The sequence below is a fragment of the Nestor notabilis genome, unplaced genomic scaffold (genome assembly GCF_000696875.1).
Source record: "Nestor notabilis isolate BGI_N333 unplaced genomic scaffold, ASM69687v1 scaffold11539, whole genome shotgun sequence".
NCBI classification, from domain to species: domain Eukaryota; kingdom Metazoa; phylum Chordata; class Aves; order Psittaciformes; family Psittacidae; genus Nestor; species Nestor notabilis.
The window spans coordinates 116-14957 of NW_009942417.1; the positions used below are offsets into that span (position 1 = coordinate 116).

Below are 14842 nucleotides of genomic sequence, written 5' to 3' on the forward strand. Positions count from 1 at the left end.
ACCCTCTCCAGTAGCTGCATGTCTTTCCTGGGCTGAGGAGCCCAGAACTGGACACAGGACTCCAGATGTGGCTGCACCAGGGTCAGTAGAGAGGGAGGATCCCTTCCCTCGACTGCTGTCTTACTCCTCGCAAGTAAGGCTGCCCAGGAGACTCTTGTCCCTCCTTGTCATCGAGGTCAGAGCTGCAGGCTTGCTCTGTGCAGAGGCTGGTGCCGTGTGGGTCAGGATGCAGCAGACACTGCTCCCAGGGGGCAGGACCCGTGGTCCTGGGATGTGTCTATGCTGCTGAGCCCCTGTCAGAAGCCTTTAGAGCAGGTTTGATCCAGGCTGGAGCTGGAACAGGGTGGTCCTGGCTGGACCAGCAGAGACCCATCACAGGAACAGGGCTGCTGCAGCTGGGTTCTTGCTGGACATTGCCTGTGGAGGTGATGGCCACGGAGCTGCTCTCCTTGGAGTCCTGGGAACTAATCAGACAGAGCCCAGGGCACGGGTGGCACTCCCTGTCTCCTCAGGATGTTTAAAGAGATGATGTTACGGCTTTGGATCGTCTGGACCTTCTACTTTGCTCTGTCCGACAAGAGTGTGAGCACCAGCCGTGGGTGTGGGTTAGCCCATCATGGCTGCTGGGAAGTGGGGTCCCTGATGTTGTGCAGGAGTGGGGCCAGCAGGTCACTGTCATGGCCAGCTTCTCACTGGGCTACAGGAGTTGAGAGGGCTGGGATGGGAAGTGCTCCACAGCACAGGCTCTCTCCGGTGCCCTCGTGTCCTGGAGAAACGGAGTCTGAGCTCCCCAAGGCAGGTCCCTAGGGCAGGGCAGGGCCTCCCCATCTCCTGACTAGGCCCTCCCATGGGCTGAAGTCTTCACCCATGCCCATGCAGCACATTCCCCCGGGGAGGTGGGTGGGAGCTGCGGGCAGGGCTGTGGCCATCTCCTACCTCCCTGTGCCTTGCAGGTGAACCAGGGGAACATGCCAGGCATCCAGAGCACCTTCCTGGCCATGGACACAGAGGAGGGCGTGGAGGTGGTATGGAACGAGCTGCTCTTCACCGACAAGAAAGCCTTCAAAGCGCATGAGGTGAGACATTCCTCCCAGCGAGGCCTGCACTCACCTCCCTGCAGCCACCCCTCAGAACCTTCCTGGAGGCAGTGCCAGCCACCATGCTCCTGCCTTGCCTGGGCTTCCTTCCCAGAGACAGCTCCACGTGTCCTTTGTACCCCAAAATCATGGGCACAGCCTCCTCTCCCAGCCCAGGCTCCCTTGCTGTTGGAGGTGTCCTGCATGTCCCAGGACCACCTGCCACCTCCCTTGTCCTCTCTCTGCCCACAGGAGAAGATCAAGACCATGTTTGAGCAGCTGGTGCTCGTGGATCACCCCAATATTGTGAAGCTTCACAAGTACTGGCTGGATGTGAAAGACTCGAAGGCACGGGTAGGAAGGTCTGGGGTGTCCCCAGGCTGGGGGAGGGATGTCAGCAGGTGGGAATGGGGATCCCGGCTCTGCTCCTCACCCTGCTCCACAGGACTCCCCATCCTCCGAGAGACTGTTGCTGGGGAGGAGGCTGGGAAGCTGACGCCTCTCTTCCCTGCCAGGTCATCTTCATCACGGAATACGTGTCCTCAGGGAGCCTGAAACAATTCCTGAAGAAAACCAAGAAGAACCACAAGGCCATGAACGCCAGGGTGGGTTCCCTGGGAGCACACACAGGGTGTCCCAGCAGGAGTGGGTAGCTCTGTGGCTTCTGTCAGAGGTTCTGTGATCTCTTGTAAGGCAGAGGAAGCATAAATAGTGCTCCCTGAGTTACCCAGGGACTCTGCTGGAGGGAGGTGGCATCTTGGTGAGGGCTGGAGCAAGAGCAGAACTTCCCCAGGGCAGCCCAGAACTGGATCCTGCTGCCAGGATCTGACCCCGAGGGCGGGAACCTGCTGGAAGCTGCTGCAGTGATGCTGATGCTCCTGGGGCTGCATCATGCTTTGGAGGGCCAGCATCTCCACCACCCTCAGTGAGGGACAGTGGGCATGTGGCTGGGTTACTGCTTGGGCTGAAGGGACCAGTTTCACCAGCAAACCCACCCAGTGGGGGTCTGTCAGTCAGTTCAGGCAGGTCTCAGCTCAGGAGCTGGGTGACTGTTTGGGAGGCCCTTGCAAGCCCTGCCATGAAGTTTGAGCTCAGTCTCACACCAGGTCAGTCAGGCACCACCGCAGCTGCCTGCATGGACCCCACAACAGTGGGCTTTGCCTCCTGTGTCCGTGCTCCCACCAGGGTTTGGGGGTTCAGGGGAGCTCTGTGCTGGGGATGGGCTCTCAGCTTTGATAGTGCTCTTTGAGCAGGGGTTGGAAAGGAGGCTGTTGTCATGTGGCTCATCTTTGGTATCAGTCTCCTCAGGGCTGGTGCAGGGCACATCTCTCCAGCCTCTGGTAGGCAGGTAGGAATGTCCTGCTCTGGCTCCCATGCTCTGATGGGCATGTGGTCTGACAGAGGGCTCTGATCTCTGCTCTAGGCCTGGAAGCGCTGGTGCACTCAGATCCTGTCTGCTCTCAGGTAAGCTTTGGCATTGCTGGTGTCCTGCTTCCCACCGGGCTGGGCACCGGCTGTGTGCTGAAAGCAGCTCTGTGCTTCCCAGCTTCCTGCACTCATGTGATCCGCCCATCATCCATGGCAACCTCACCAGTGACACCATCTTCATCCAGCACAACGGCCTCATAAAGATTGGCTCAGGTGGGACATTCCTGTGGCTCCGGATGCTGGGGAGGAGGAGAGTCAGCAGGAGGAAGCTGTGGGATGTGGGATGCAGGATGCAGGAGACATGCAGGTGGTGTGCTGGCAGGGGGGTCCAGGAGGGCAGAGGAGGTGAGAGCTGCAGGGCTCCTTGGAGCATCACATATGGGAAGCTTGGAGTTACCTTCTCTTCTCTTTGTGTTCTCTGCTCTGTGTCTCATCCACCCATCTGCATCGGGATCGGCGTGGACCCCAGTCTGGCACAGGGTGTTTGCCAATGGTGAGTGTCCCTCTGTCACCTCCCCAGCACATCGGTCCCATCCCTGGGTCCATTTTCCTCCCGTGGGCTCTGCAGGCAGGGGGGACATTCGTCCCTTGGGGAATTGCCCTGGGAGCAGAGGGGTCTCCTGGGGGAACGAGTGTCCCAGAGTGGTCTGCATGGGCAGGAGCAGTGGCCAGTTCTGGGCTCCTCAGCACAAGAAAGACAAGGAGCTGCTGGAGAGGTTCCAGTGGAGGGACACAAGGATGCTCAGGGCTCTGGAGCATCCCTCTGGTGAGGAGAGGCTGGAGGAGCTGAACCTGTTGAGCCTGGAGCAGAGCAGCCTGGGAAGGGATCCATCAGGGCAGAGCAGTGTCTCCAAGGCATGTGCAGGAGCGTGGGGCCAGACTCTTCTCAGTGGTGCCAGCGACAGGACAAGGAGCAATGGCCAGAAACTGACCCACGAGAAGCTTCACCTCAACATGAGCAAGAACTTGTCGAGGTTGAGGGTGGCTGAGCCCTGGGACAGGCTGCCCAGGGGGGGGGGGTCTGGAGCTATCCCAGAGCCACCATGGACCCATTCCTGTGTGCCCTGCTCTGGGCAGGGGGTGGATGGAGGAGTTCCAGAGGCCCCTTCCAGCCCTGACGATTCAGGAATTCCAGGAGCACAACAGGACTCCATCCCTGGTGCCCCTTGCACCCTTCATGCCTGCAGTCCTTCAGAGCCCCCATAGCAGGGGTCGGGTGCTCAAGGTTTCTCCTCCTTGAGCAGCTCTCCCAGACGACCTGCGGAGCCCCATCAGGATTGAGAGGGAGGAGCTGCGCAACCTCCACTTCTTCCCACCGGAATACGGCCGTGAGTGCGGGGCTGGGGCTGGGTCCGGGTGCGCCTGACATGGTTCTGCCTTGTTTCTGCAGAAAAGACGGACGGGACTGCTGTGGACATCTTCTCCTTCGGGATGTGCGCACTGGAGGTACGGAGCAGGACATGCTCTGCCTGGCTTACAGGCCAGGAGTGAGGTGGTCTGGAGCTTCCCAAGTAGTCTCAAACCTCAGTGAGAGCTGGGGACTCCTGGCAGCAGTGGAGATGTCACTGCTTGGGTCAGCAGAACATGTTCTGCGGCCATGCCCCCCCTGCCCTAGATGCAGCGTGGGCTGAGCTCTGCTGGGCTCGGCTGGTGCCTCCTCTTCCTCCTCAGGCTGTGACAGCCCTAGGAAGGGGCAGGGACAGGCCGTGCAGCTCCATAGAACCATGGAATGACTTGGTTTGGAAGGGACCTTAAAGCTCACCCAGCTCCAGCCCCCTGCCATGGGCAGGGACACCTTCCACTAGAGCAGGTTGCTCCAAGCCCTTGTGTCCAGCCTTGCCTTGAAACCTGGCCAGGCTGGGGAGCGCACATGCCAGGGATGGGGCAGCCACAGCTTCTCTGGGCACCCTGTGCCAGTGCCTCAGCACTCTCACGGGGAAGAACTTCTGCCTGAGAGCTCACCTCAGTCTCCCCTCTGGCAGGTTAAAGCCATTCCCCTTGGCCTGTTCCTACATCCCTTGTCCAAAGCCCCTCTCCAGGTTTCCTGTAGCCCCTTTAGGCACTGGAGCTGCTCTAAGGTGTCCCTTTCAGGAGCCTTCTCTTCTCCAGCTGCCCCAGCCCAGCTCTCTCAGCCTGGCTCCAGAGCAGAGCTGCTCCAGCCCTCACAGCAGCTCTGTGGCCTCTTCTGGGCTCACACCAGCAGCCCCACATCCCACTGGTGTTTGGATCCCCAGAGCTGGCTGCAGGACACCACCAGAACAGCTTGCCCAGACAGCCTATGGGCTGTTGGTGCTGTCTGCATTGTTCCCACTCTGCCCAGTGCCAGGGAGCAGCCGGGTACCTGTGAGTGGGGACACAGTGTCCAGAGCACGATGGGGAGCCCAGTAGATCCAGAGCCTGCCTGGGCTTGTGTCCTGTGAGGAGCTCCAGAGCTGCCACCTGCCAGGTGGTGTCCCTTTGGGGAAGCTCTCCAGGACTGTCCCAGGGCTTGGCCACAGGCAGATGCGGCTACACTCGCTCTCTTCCCAGATGGCCGTGCTGGAGATCCAGACCAACGGGGACACACGAGTCTCGGAGGAGGCCATCATGCGGGCACGGCATTCCCTGGATGATTCCAACATGCGGGTGAGTGCACAGGCTGAGCCTCAGGGACCTGCCTGTGGGTCAGAGATCCCTCCTGCGGGTGAATGTCCCCTTGGCTGGTATCTGGAATGTCAGGCACTGAATGCCTGTGTGTGGGTCAGGCTGTGTATGTGGGTGTGGGTCTCATGTTGTGCTGGTTCCCATCGTGTCATCCTTCTTCTGGCCATTCCTTGTTCTCTGTGTCTCTCCCAAGTAGCCCTGGCCAGCTCAAGGCAGGCCCCAGCCTGGAGCTTGCAGGAGGGGCAGGATTTGCTCCATTCTGCTTCCCAGGAAGCCTGAGTGTGAGCCGGAGCTGGTGCTGGCAGCAGTGGAAATGTCCCAATTTGCCTCAGTTTATGCCTTTGCTGTGACCTGCAGGAGTTCATCCTGTCTTGCTTGACCCTCAACCCCGACAAGCGACCAACAGCAAATAACCTGCTCTTCCACCGGGTGCTCTTTGAGGTCCATTCCCTCAAGCTGCTGGCAGCTCATTGCTTCATCAACAACCAGTGTGAGTGAGCACGGGCCATCCCTGCCCCACAGAGCAGCCCTGGGACTCCTCATCTGACAGCCCCTCGCTGCCTTTGCCCTAGACCTGATGCCAGAGAACGTCGTGGAGGAGAAGATAAAGGACCTGGACCTGAACATGGTGATGGCAGAGATACGGAGAGAGGGTCGGCCTGGAGCACAGTGGAGGTAAGGAGGGGAGGTGTCAGAGCAGCCATGGCGTGAGCCCAGGACTAGTGGTGCTGGTGGTGCTGGTGTGATGGCACAGGAGTCCTTCCCACTGCTTTTGTCTCCTGCCTCCCCCCTCACCTCCTGTCCTCTTTTCCTCCCAGGTACTCGGAGGTTTTCTTCCTTGAACTCGACAAGTTCCTAGAGGATGTCAGGTGGGTTGAAGGTGCTGCTGGGTGCCTGGCCTGTGTCTGCCCACCTCTGATCCCCAGCAGCTCCGTACCTGCAGCTCCCTGGGCAGCACAGAGCCAGGGTCCGGGTCCAACCTATCAGCCCAGCAGTGCTTTGTCATGGTGATCCCCTCTGTGCTTCCCCTGGGATTGAGCACTTGGGCTGCTGCGCAGGGCAAGGGGAGCTCCATGCCCTGCTCCCTGCCAGCTCTGCCACTCCGTAGGTGCAGATCCCTGCTCTGGGCCATGGCATGGCACAGCTCACCTTTGCCAGGGCTCAGCTCTGTTCTCCCCCTGTGTCTGCACCAGGAATGGGATTTACCCCCTGATGAACTTCGCTGTTTCCAGACCCCATGCCCTCCCGCGTGCCCTCTCCCAGCCCCAGGAGGACCCTCAGAAAGCCAAGACTCCCACCCCAGAGCCCTTTGATGTGGAGACCAGGAAGGTAAGGTCAGATCTAGCTGGGGATGGATTCTCCACTGGGATGAGGTGAACAGTCTCCACTCCTGAGCCTGGGGCAGGAGCGTCTCCCTTTAGCCACACACTGAACTACAGCCAGGTGAGAGCTATAGAGCTGTTCTCCTTGTTCTGGCTGCCAAGGACTGTGACATCTCTTTGGTTGGAGCCAGCAAGGTCTGTTTCACTCGAGCCCTTCTGGAGCAGCCCCGTTGCCACCAGTTCTTTGCTCTGCCTTCCCTCCTCCCCAGGAGCTCCATGGCACAGGGTGCTCTGTGCTTTGGTCACTGCAAGTGGGTTTATGGGCCCCAAGGGGAGCAGGGAGGAGCCTGGCAGTGAAGGACCAGCGCAGTGTGTCCTGGTTTAACGCAGACAGTGATGGGGTCCAGGCAGCCACTCCCTCACCCCACATTGGAACTGGGGAAGAGAACTGGAAAAGCAAGACAGTCATGGGCTGGGATCAAGACAGTTCAATGGGCAGAGCAGGAGCTGCCGCATGAGCAAAGGAAAACAAGGAATTCATTCAGCACTTCCCATCACACCAGTTCAGCCACCCCTGGGCAGCTGGGCTCCACCACGTGTCACAGTGACACAAACGCCATCACCCCAAATACCCCAATTCCTTCTCCCAGTGTTCCATGCTGAGCATGATGTCCCGTGGTCTGGGATATCCCTGGGGTAAGTTGGGGTCAGCTGTGTCCCCTCCAACTCCTTGTGCACCCCCAACCTGCTCACTGGGGGGACGAGAGGCAGAAAAGGCCTTGGCTCTGTGAAAGTGCTGCTGAGCAGTAAGGAAAACATCCCTGTTTCCAGCACAGTTCCAAAACACAGCCGCATCCTAGCTACTGTGAAGACAATTAACTCCATCCCAGCCCATATCTGTGAGGGTGCTGAGCAGGAGTGAAGCCATCCAGCACCACGGTGTAACCCATCACTGAGCAGTTCAGCGCTGCAGTGTAACCCCTTGTGGGTATGGCACACTGCAGGTTCACCCCCCGACACCTTCCCTTCCACAGGCAGAACAAGCCCACTGCCCTCAGCCTCCTCTAAGAAGGCAGCACTCCAGCCGAGGATCATTGTGATGGCCCTCCATTGAACTTGAGTTTGTTGTCAATGTGCTTCTTGTTCTAGAGGCCCAGAATTGGATGCAGTTCCTGATGGAATTTAGCAAGTGCTGAGTAGGGGAGCGGTTATTTGCCTCAACATCCTGGCTGTGCCCCAGGATGCTGGTGGCTGTCTGTGCTGCTGGGGCACACTGCAGCTCACATCCTGCCCACCATGACCCCAGAGCCTTCCCTGCAGCCAGACCATTCCAGCCTGTGGCCTTGCCGGGGCTTGTTCCTTCCCAGGGGCAGGACTTGGTGCTTGCCGTTTGCTGAGGTGTGTCTGGGGAGACACAGTGGTTGGCACCGTCCTCAGGCCAGAGCTCAGGCACTTCTGACAGTGCTTCTGTCTCCTGAACTGTGTTGAGGGCTGAAGAGCTCATTGGTCTGGGTGCACCTCCCTTACAAACCCATTTGTCACCTGGTATTCCCCATATGGGTATTTCCCTGTAGAATTCCAGTCATTCCTCATTGATCACCCATGGAACTGCCTTCGTATTACCATGGATGATACAGATGCAATTTGATTCTTGCACTGAATTCATGTTAAAAATACTATGTGGGGTTAAACTTGATTCTTGTTGCTGCATGATCCCGTGCAATGCCTCCCTCGAGGAAGCACATCAGTGCCAGGTTCTTCATCCCCACCCGAGAATCAGCATTCAGAGCACTCAGCTTGTGCTTCACTCACTCTGCTCAGGGCTTATTTTTAGCAAGTGCTGAGGGGATGAGTCAGACACGTGAGGGAAATGTAAACGTGAAGCTGCTGCAGTGCCTTTTCCCCTCTGCGTGCTTGTTCCAAGCTACTTTTTCACCTCCCGCCCCAAGGAAGGTTCTTGAGTCTGTGGTCTGGCCAAATAGTCACCTTGGTTTCATCTGCTTTGAGCTGGGACTGGTGACCTCAGGTGCACTGAGGTTTCATGTCATAAAAGCCTGCACTTCCCGAATGGGTGTATCTCTAATGCAGATTCTGTCTGTCCTGAGAGGCACTGGAATATGGATGCTGGAGGGATCCAAGGGATTCTTTCTCAGTGGACTAGGGGCTTGGAGAGGTTATGGGATCTTCTTGGAGGTTTTCAAGCCCCAGCCGGGCAGAGCTCTAAAGCGCCTGGTCTGAATTCAGTTTGTCTTGTTTTGAGCAGGAGCTGGGACTAGTGATGTGTCTTCCCACCTAAATGATTCCTTGATCACAGGCATCAGAAGAGAGGTGAGAGCAGGTGGCAGTGGTGCACCCAATGTCCCCAGCTTTCTCTTTGGTGGTGTCTGCAAGGCGCTGCACACTTCAGTGTAGTTCAGTAGATGAAGGAGCCTGTGGCCACACAGGCTGGTGTCACCCGGTGTAGGGACAGGGCACCCACCTTGAGTGCAGGCTCTTCCTGGACACTTGATGGCCTGGAAATGGTCAGAGGACAGTGAGATTCCTGGCTGAGAGCCAGAGCTGTTTGTCATAGGGAGGAGCTGCAGAAGCGGGGCACTGGGCCAGAGGAAGGAGTAAGTGTGTAACTCCTGGAGGATTCTAAATGAAACCCTGTAAAATTCTGTGTAAAACAGGGCTGTTGATTCCTGGCTTTTTGGACTTACCAATTCCATGCTCTCTCTGGCTTTCCTTTGCCAGACAACACAACTTCTGGTGTGAGCCATTTGCATGGGAACTTGAAACTGCTCCAGCTTGAAGCTGGCCCCGTTCCTTCACAGGAGCTTGAAGCTGATATAAATAAGATGTAATGTGGAGCTTCCCAGAGAAACCCCAAATTCATTTTAATAATATTCAATATTTTGGGTTTGCTTTGAGCATCTCCATAAGGACACGAGCATGGGCAATTTTAAACCATAACCAAGAGTGTGGGCACAGCTTTGAGGGGAAGCAGAACTCCTTGTGGTAAAGTCTCCCCAAAGCTTGCACAGGCTCCCACCCACCTCTGTCAGCCGAGGCCACGGCTTGTGGCTGATCCTGGACTACATCAACCCTCAGCTGCTCCACCTGCATGGAGGAGTGTGGGCAGCAGCAGAAGGTCAGGCTGGCAGCTGGAATTGAAGAGTTACAGGAGGAATGTGCAAGTCATGCTGGGAGAGCAGAAGTGAAGCAGGTCTGGGCAGGCTGAGGGACTGTGTCCAAGCTGATGTTGATTTTGGCCTCTTGTAGGTGGTGCAGATGCAGTGTAACATGGAGCTGAATGAAGACAAGACCCAGTGGCACGTAAGTATTCAGCTCTAATTCCGCATGAGGCTCTGAGGCAAGAACTGTTGCTCTCTGCACCCACCTCTGGCATCTGAGAGGGGAAGGTTTGGTCTCAGCCAGTTCACTGCAGCACCCACAGGAGGTGTTCCTTTATAATAAAAGAAGCCTGAAGAAGGCCGCAGCCACCAGCTCCCTCTGGCTGCAGGACGGGGAGGCTGTGACATCTGTTCCTGGACACCTTTTAACTCTGCTGCTTTCTAGTTCAGCCCTGGCAGATGGGCTGTAACTGCTGAGAGAACGTTCCTCTAAGACACTCAACCAACCTTTCCAAATCCATGCAGTATGTTGGCAGTTCCAGCACCTCCTGCCCCACGCTGCAGCAGCCTCTAGAGCTGCTGAGGAGTCAGCCCCTTTCTCCTCTGGTGTTAGTAAAGAGCGCTCTCTTCTTCCTGCAGCTCACTCTACTGCTCATCCTGGAGGACAAGCTGCATCGACAGTTGAGCTACGACCTGCTGCCCAGTAGGTTTGCTTGCATGTGTGGATGCATTGCCTGGTGGCCCTGGTCAGGTTGCAGTAGACACGGAGTGTGTTTCCAGCCAGTTTGTCTTTCCTTCCTGTGCTGGGAGAGCAGACTAAAGCCCGGTGTCTGCCTGGTACCAGTTCTTGTCCACTCAGACCCTGAGCTTACAGCCTCTGGCCTGTGTAATAACATGCACTCTACAGTGAAGGAATGATTGGGAGCCCAGGAGGGGACCCTGCACTTCACCCTGGGATGGGGGTGCAATTCCTGGGGCAGCCCTGGTGACTCCTTGCCTCATTCCTAACACTGGTGTTGGCCCCACCACCTCTCCGAAAGGAGAAGGTGAACTCTCCTCTTTGGAAAGGTGCTTCTCTTCAGAGTAGATCCAGCACAGCAGGCTCCAGCCTGAAAGATGCAGAAGCCTTCTGGAAGTGCGTGGCTGGAGTGGCTCCTTTGATTGCTTTACAGCAAAATTAAAACATAATGCTTGGAAATGAATGCTTGGGAGTTGCTGCTCCACCAGCCCCTCATGTTTCACTGACTACAGGTAGTGGCCTCTTCATGCTGAGCCAAAACAACCCAAAACCCCTCCAAAGTGATGCACTGCCAAGGCTGGTGTGCTCTGTGTGACGTGGGACTGGAGCTCACCCCTTGTTCAGGTCTAGTGCACTGCCCTGGGGTTACTTAGCAGTTACTCAGCCACCCACAAGTGCACAGCGTGTGCCCTGAAGGTGTCTGTGGGTTGAGATTGGGACACTTTGCTGATAGAGGAGGAACTAGGAGATGAACATTCATGTTCTCACCATTCCTTGTCTCTGCAGCTGATAACTCCAAGGACTTGGCCACGGAGCTGGTGCACTATGGATTCATCCACGAGGTAAGCATCCGTGTCACTCCTTGTCTGTCAGGTATGTACCATGCCACTGCAGTCTCCAGACCAGGGGGACACTTCATGCCTGGGAGGAGGGAAGAGCTCCCCCATTGCTCCTCCAGGCATTCCCCATGCAGCAGTGGCAGGGGCCCGCCCCTTGCAGTGAGCTGACATTCCTCCCACTCCATGCTTTGCTCACGCCCAACTCCAGGTTGCTGTTTGGAGGGTCCATGTGGTGCAGGGTTATTTACACCAGCCTGGCAGTGACTGTGAAAGTGAGAATCAGAGAAGAGCCAAGGAAAGGAAGCTGAGGCCACCTCCTGTCTCCCAGGGGAATTATCCCGGTGTTCTTAGCTCAGTTTGGGGCTTTCTGCCTCCCCGAGGGAGTTCAGGGCAATCTGGTAATTTGGATCATCCAGAGCATGAAGAGAATGAAAAGTCTCTTTATTTTTGTACAAGCTGGGGCCTCTTTAGGCCGAATTCTGGAGGAATCCTCATGCCGGATGCTGCTGTTGGACATGGAAGGATCAGCTTCCCCAAGTGAGGAGGTGTGTGAACACACCTGGACAAAGCACATTAGGATTTTCCTCCTCTCTTCACCTGAGTGTGGTGGCTGCAGCTCAGACTGACACACTGTGGGGCTTTCTCCGGGAGAGCTCCTTGGTACTGTAGAATGTACCTCACACAGGTCCATGTTCCACCGAAATTGGAACATTCCACCCAAATTTCCAAAGTGGAAATCACTTTCTGCCTGCTTTCTCCTAGGCGATAACCCCCTTTAACCTCCCTTCCCCTCTCTGACGTGCTCCCTGCCCCACAGGCACCAAGTACCTTTTCCTTTGGATGGTTTTAACTGATTTATAACTTGTTATTTACCTTGGAATTGTGCTGCTTGCTCCTGGCCTGAGGCACTTGGCTCTGGTTTCCCTGTGGCCGTGGTTGCTCTAACAGCAGCCACAGGCTTTGCCTCCCAAATCTTGTCTTCAAAGTCCAATCTCTTCCCTAAAGGAACTGTACGGATTTAGCAGCAGCAATGCCAAAAGGTGCCTCTGAGCAGCAAGAAAACAACTGCTTCTGCATTTGGCACTTGAGTGGGGATGTTGGGTTTGTTCCTGGTGATTCCAAGCCTCTCTGTGACATGAGGGGAATGTTGGGGGTTTTGCATCCTTTACACATCACTCTCTATCTCAGGAATTCCTTTCTCAACGAATGAACATTCTGATATGTCAGAAGCCACCTGAGGGGAGCAGGGAAGAGATTTCTGGGCAAAGTACTTGCCAGCCCAACAACAAGTGACGTTAGTTTGTATGTCTGTTGGCAGTGAGGATATTACAAACCAGATGATCATAGAAAATAACTTTAGATGCAGTGGTCAGTTAAACTGAACTAAACAAAAGAAGCTGGAGCTGTTCTGTTCCTTCTGAAGCTCCAGAGAACTCTTTGCTCCTCTGCCTTTCTCTTGCACCTCACACAGAAAGGCTCCATTCCTGGTTGGCCATTTGATGTTATCCAGTAAACAGGATAATCACAGAATGGTTTGAGTTGGAATGGACCTTAAGATCACCCAGTTCCAACCCCTGACCATGTCACCCAAGGCTCTGACCAGCCTGGCCTTGAACACTGCCAGGGATGGGGCATTTACCACTTCTTTTGGCACCCTGTGCCAGCACCTCACTACCCTCACAGGGAAGAACTTCTTCCTCATGCCTAACCTGAACTTCCCCTGTTTCAGTTTGAACCCATTACCCCTTGTTCTGTTGCTACAGTCCCTGATGAAGGTCCCTCTCCAGCATCCTTGTAGCTCCCTTCAGACACTGGAAGCTGCTCTGAGGTCTCCACGCAGCTTCTCTTCTCCAGGCTAATAATAATCCTCAGCAGTATGTTCCAGATGTGCTTCTGAGCTGTTCTCTTCCCATAGCAAGACTCAGATATGAAGCTGGCGGCTCAGGATGGAATCATGTCAGGAAGATGTCCAGGGCAGCCAATGCACATGGATCTGCTGACATGAGGTTTCCTTTCCTTTAGGACGACTGTGAGAAGCTGGCAAACTTCCTGGAAAACGCCTTCCACAAGTACCGCTCTCCTCCACTGTGAGCGGCCCCTGCAGCAGGGCAGCGCGGGGCCCCCGGCCACGGGGATGGACTCAGGAGGGGGCTGCAGGGTCCTGCCCCAGCGGGGCCACTGCAGTCGCCGGGGTGTGCGCCTGAGCTGCCTGTGACAACAGCCAGTGGAGGAGTCACCAGCACACACCAAGTTACCCATGCGTCAGGAGAGCTCGGGACCAAGCAGGAATCATGGCTTGTTTCCCGCTCCTGAAGCAGCAAAGCCAAAGGGAGTAGTGAGGTGGGGGAGCCCCTTCCCGATGCAAAACTGCTGCAAGAATCCCCCAAAGTGATCCATTGCCCTCTGGGAATGATAAGCTTTTGTCACTGCAGGTCTCAAAGCTATTTTCTTCCTCTTTGCTGGCTGGGAGTACTTGGAAAAGGGAGGAGAGGGACAGGCTTGGAAAGCTCAGGCACAGTTGCCCATCTGCCACATTCCGTTCTTTATACCCAGCTTCTCCCATTTTATTCAGGATTCCCCAGCACTGTGATGCCTTGTCATTAGAATTGCAGACCTTGATGTAAGCCAAAGAGAGGACTTTGTGAGCTGGACTTGAACTGCCATGAGAAGGTCCAGAAATCCAGACCAACCAGTTGGATCAGCAGAAGCCTCACTGGTGCTGAACAGAACCATTGTCATTCCCCAGTTTGTCTTATGACCTTCCAAAATCTCATGACACCTTAAGGGGAAAACCCCTGATGGCTCTTCCTTCCCTTTTTCTCCTGTGGTGGTTGGAACTTCAGTCATTAGCCTGGAGAAAAGGGCAACCACCTCAGGTGCTGCACACACCAGGTTCCGTTGGTGATATGTGTTGCAAAAGCCATGCAGTGCTGCTCCATTGCTCCACGCTGCTCATGCTGTGCTGTGTAAAACCAGCTCTATCCTGCTGTGGCTGTGCCAGTGCTGTGCCCATGCCAGTGCTGTGCCTGTGCTGGTGCTGGGCCTGTGCTGGTGCTGTGTCTGTACTGGTGCTGTCCCTGTGCCCAAGTGGGTGTTGTGCCCGTGCCGGTGTTGTGCCTGTGCTGGTGCTGTGGCTGTGCCGGTGCTGTGCCCGTGCCGGTGCTGTGCCCGTGCCGGTGCTGTGCCTGTGCTGGGTCTGCCCTGTGCTACGCTGCCCGTGCTTTGTGGTGTGGCATCAGCTCTGTGGGCTGGTTCTGCTGTGCCAGGACGTGATGCTGAGCTGCCAACTCATGCTGTGCTGCGCCACCATCACAAGCTGACAAATCAATAAAGCCTCAAAGCAGCTCATCAGAGCTCTCCATCAGCAAATGGCTCTGTCATTCCTTAGTCACTCTCAGTGTTACGGTGGAAAATGGTTCCCTGAGCTCAGCAGGCTCATCCCCACAGGCTGGCAGGTTGGGAGAGCAGGAATTCTGTGGAAAGACATCATGGAGCTGCCGGATTCAGAAATCCTTCCCCAAGAGCAAGTTTGATGTGCCTCAGAAACGGAGACAATCCTTCACATACCAACTGCTTCATCTCCCTGATGAGCCAACTGGCTCTTCATTAGCACCTTCATGGAAGCATGGAATGGTTTGGGTTGGAAAGGACCTTAAGATCACCCAGTTCCAACCCCCTG

General features: G+C 55.9%; 1 protein-coding gene across 1 annotated transcript; it reads left to right on the plus strand.

Moving 5' to 3' along the window:
* Window positions 1–512: 512 nt before the first annotated feature.
* Window positions 513–13254, plus strand: NRBP2 (nuclear receptor binding protein 2; the record flags this gene model as incomplete). Its single annotated transcript, XM_010021401.1, has 18 exons — window positions 513–582; window positions 954–1076; window positions 1329–1430; window positions 1592–1681; window positions 2500–2540; window positions 2623–2717; window positions 2974–2997; window positions 3749–3832; window positions 3895–3950; window positions 5034–5129; window positions 5505–5637; window positions 5720–5822; window positions 5966–6016; window positions 6341–6476; window positions 9734–9787; window positions 10225–10288; window positions 11111–11166; window positions 13186–13254. Coding segments are annotated over 18 exons (1447 nt in total), but the record flags the coding sequence as incomplete, so codon positions are not given.
* Between the last annotated feature and the right edge of the window lie 1588 nt (window positions 13255–14842).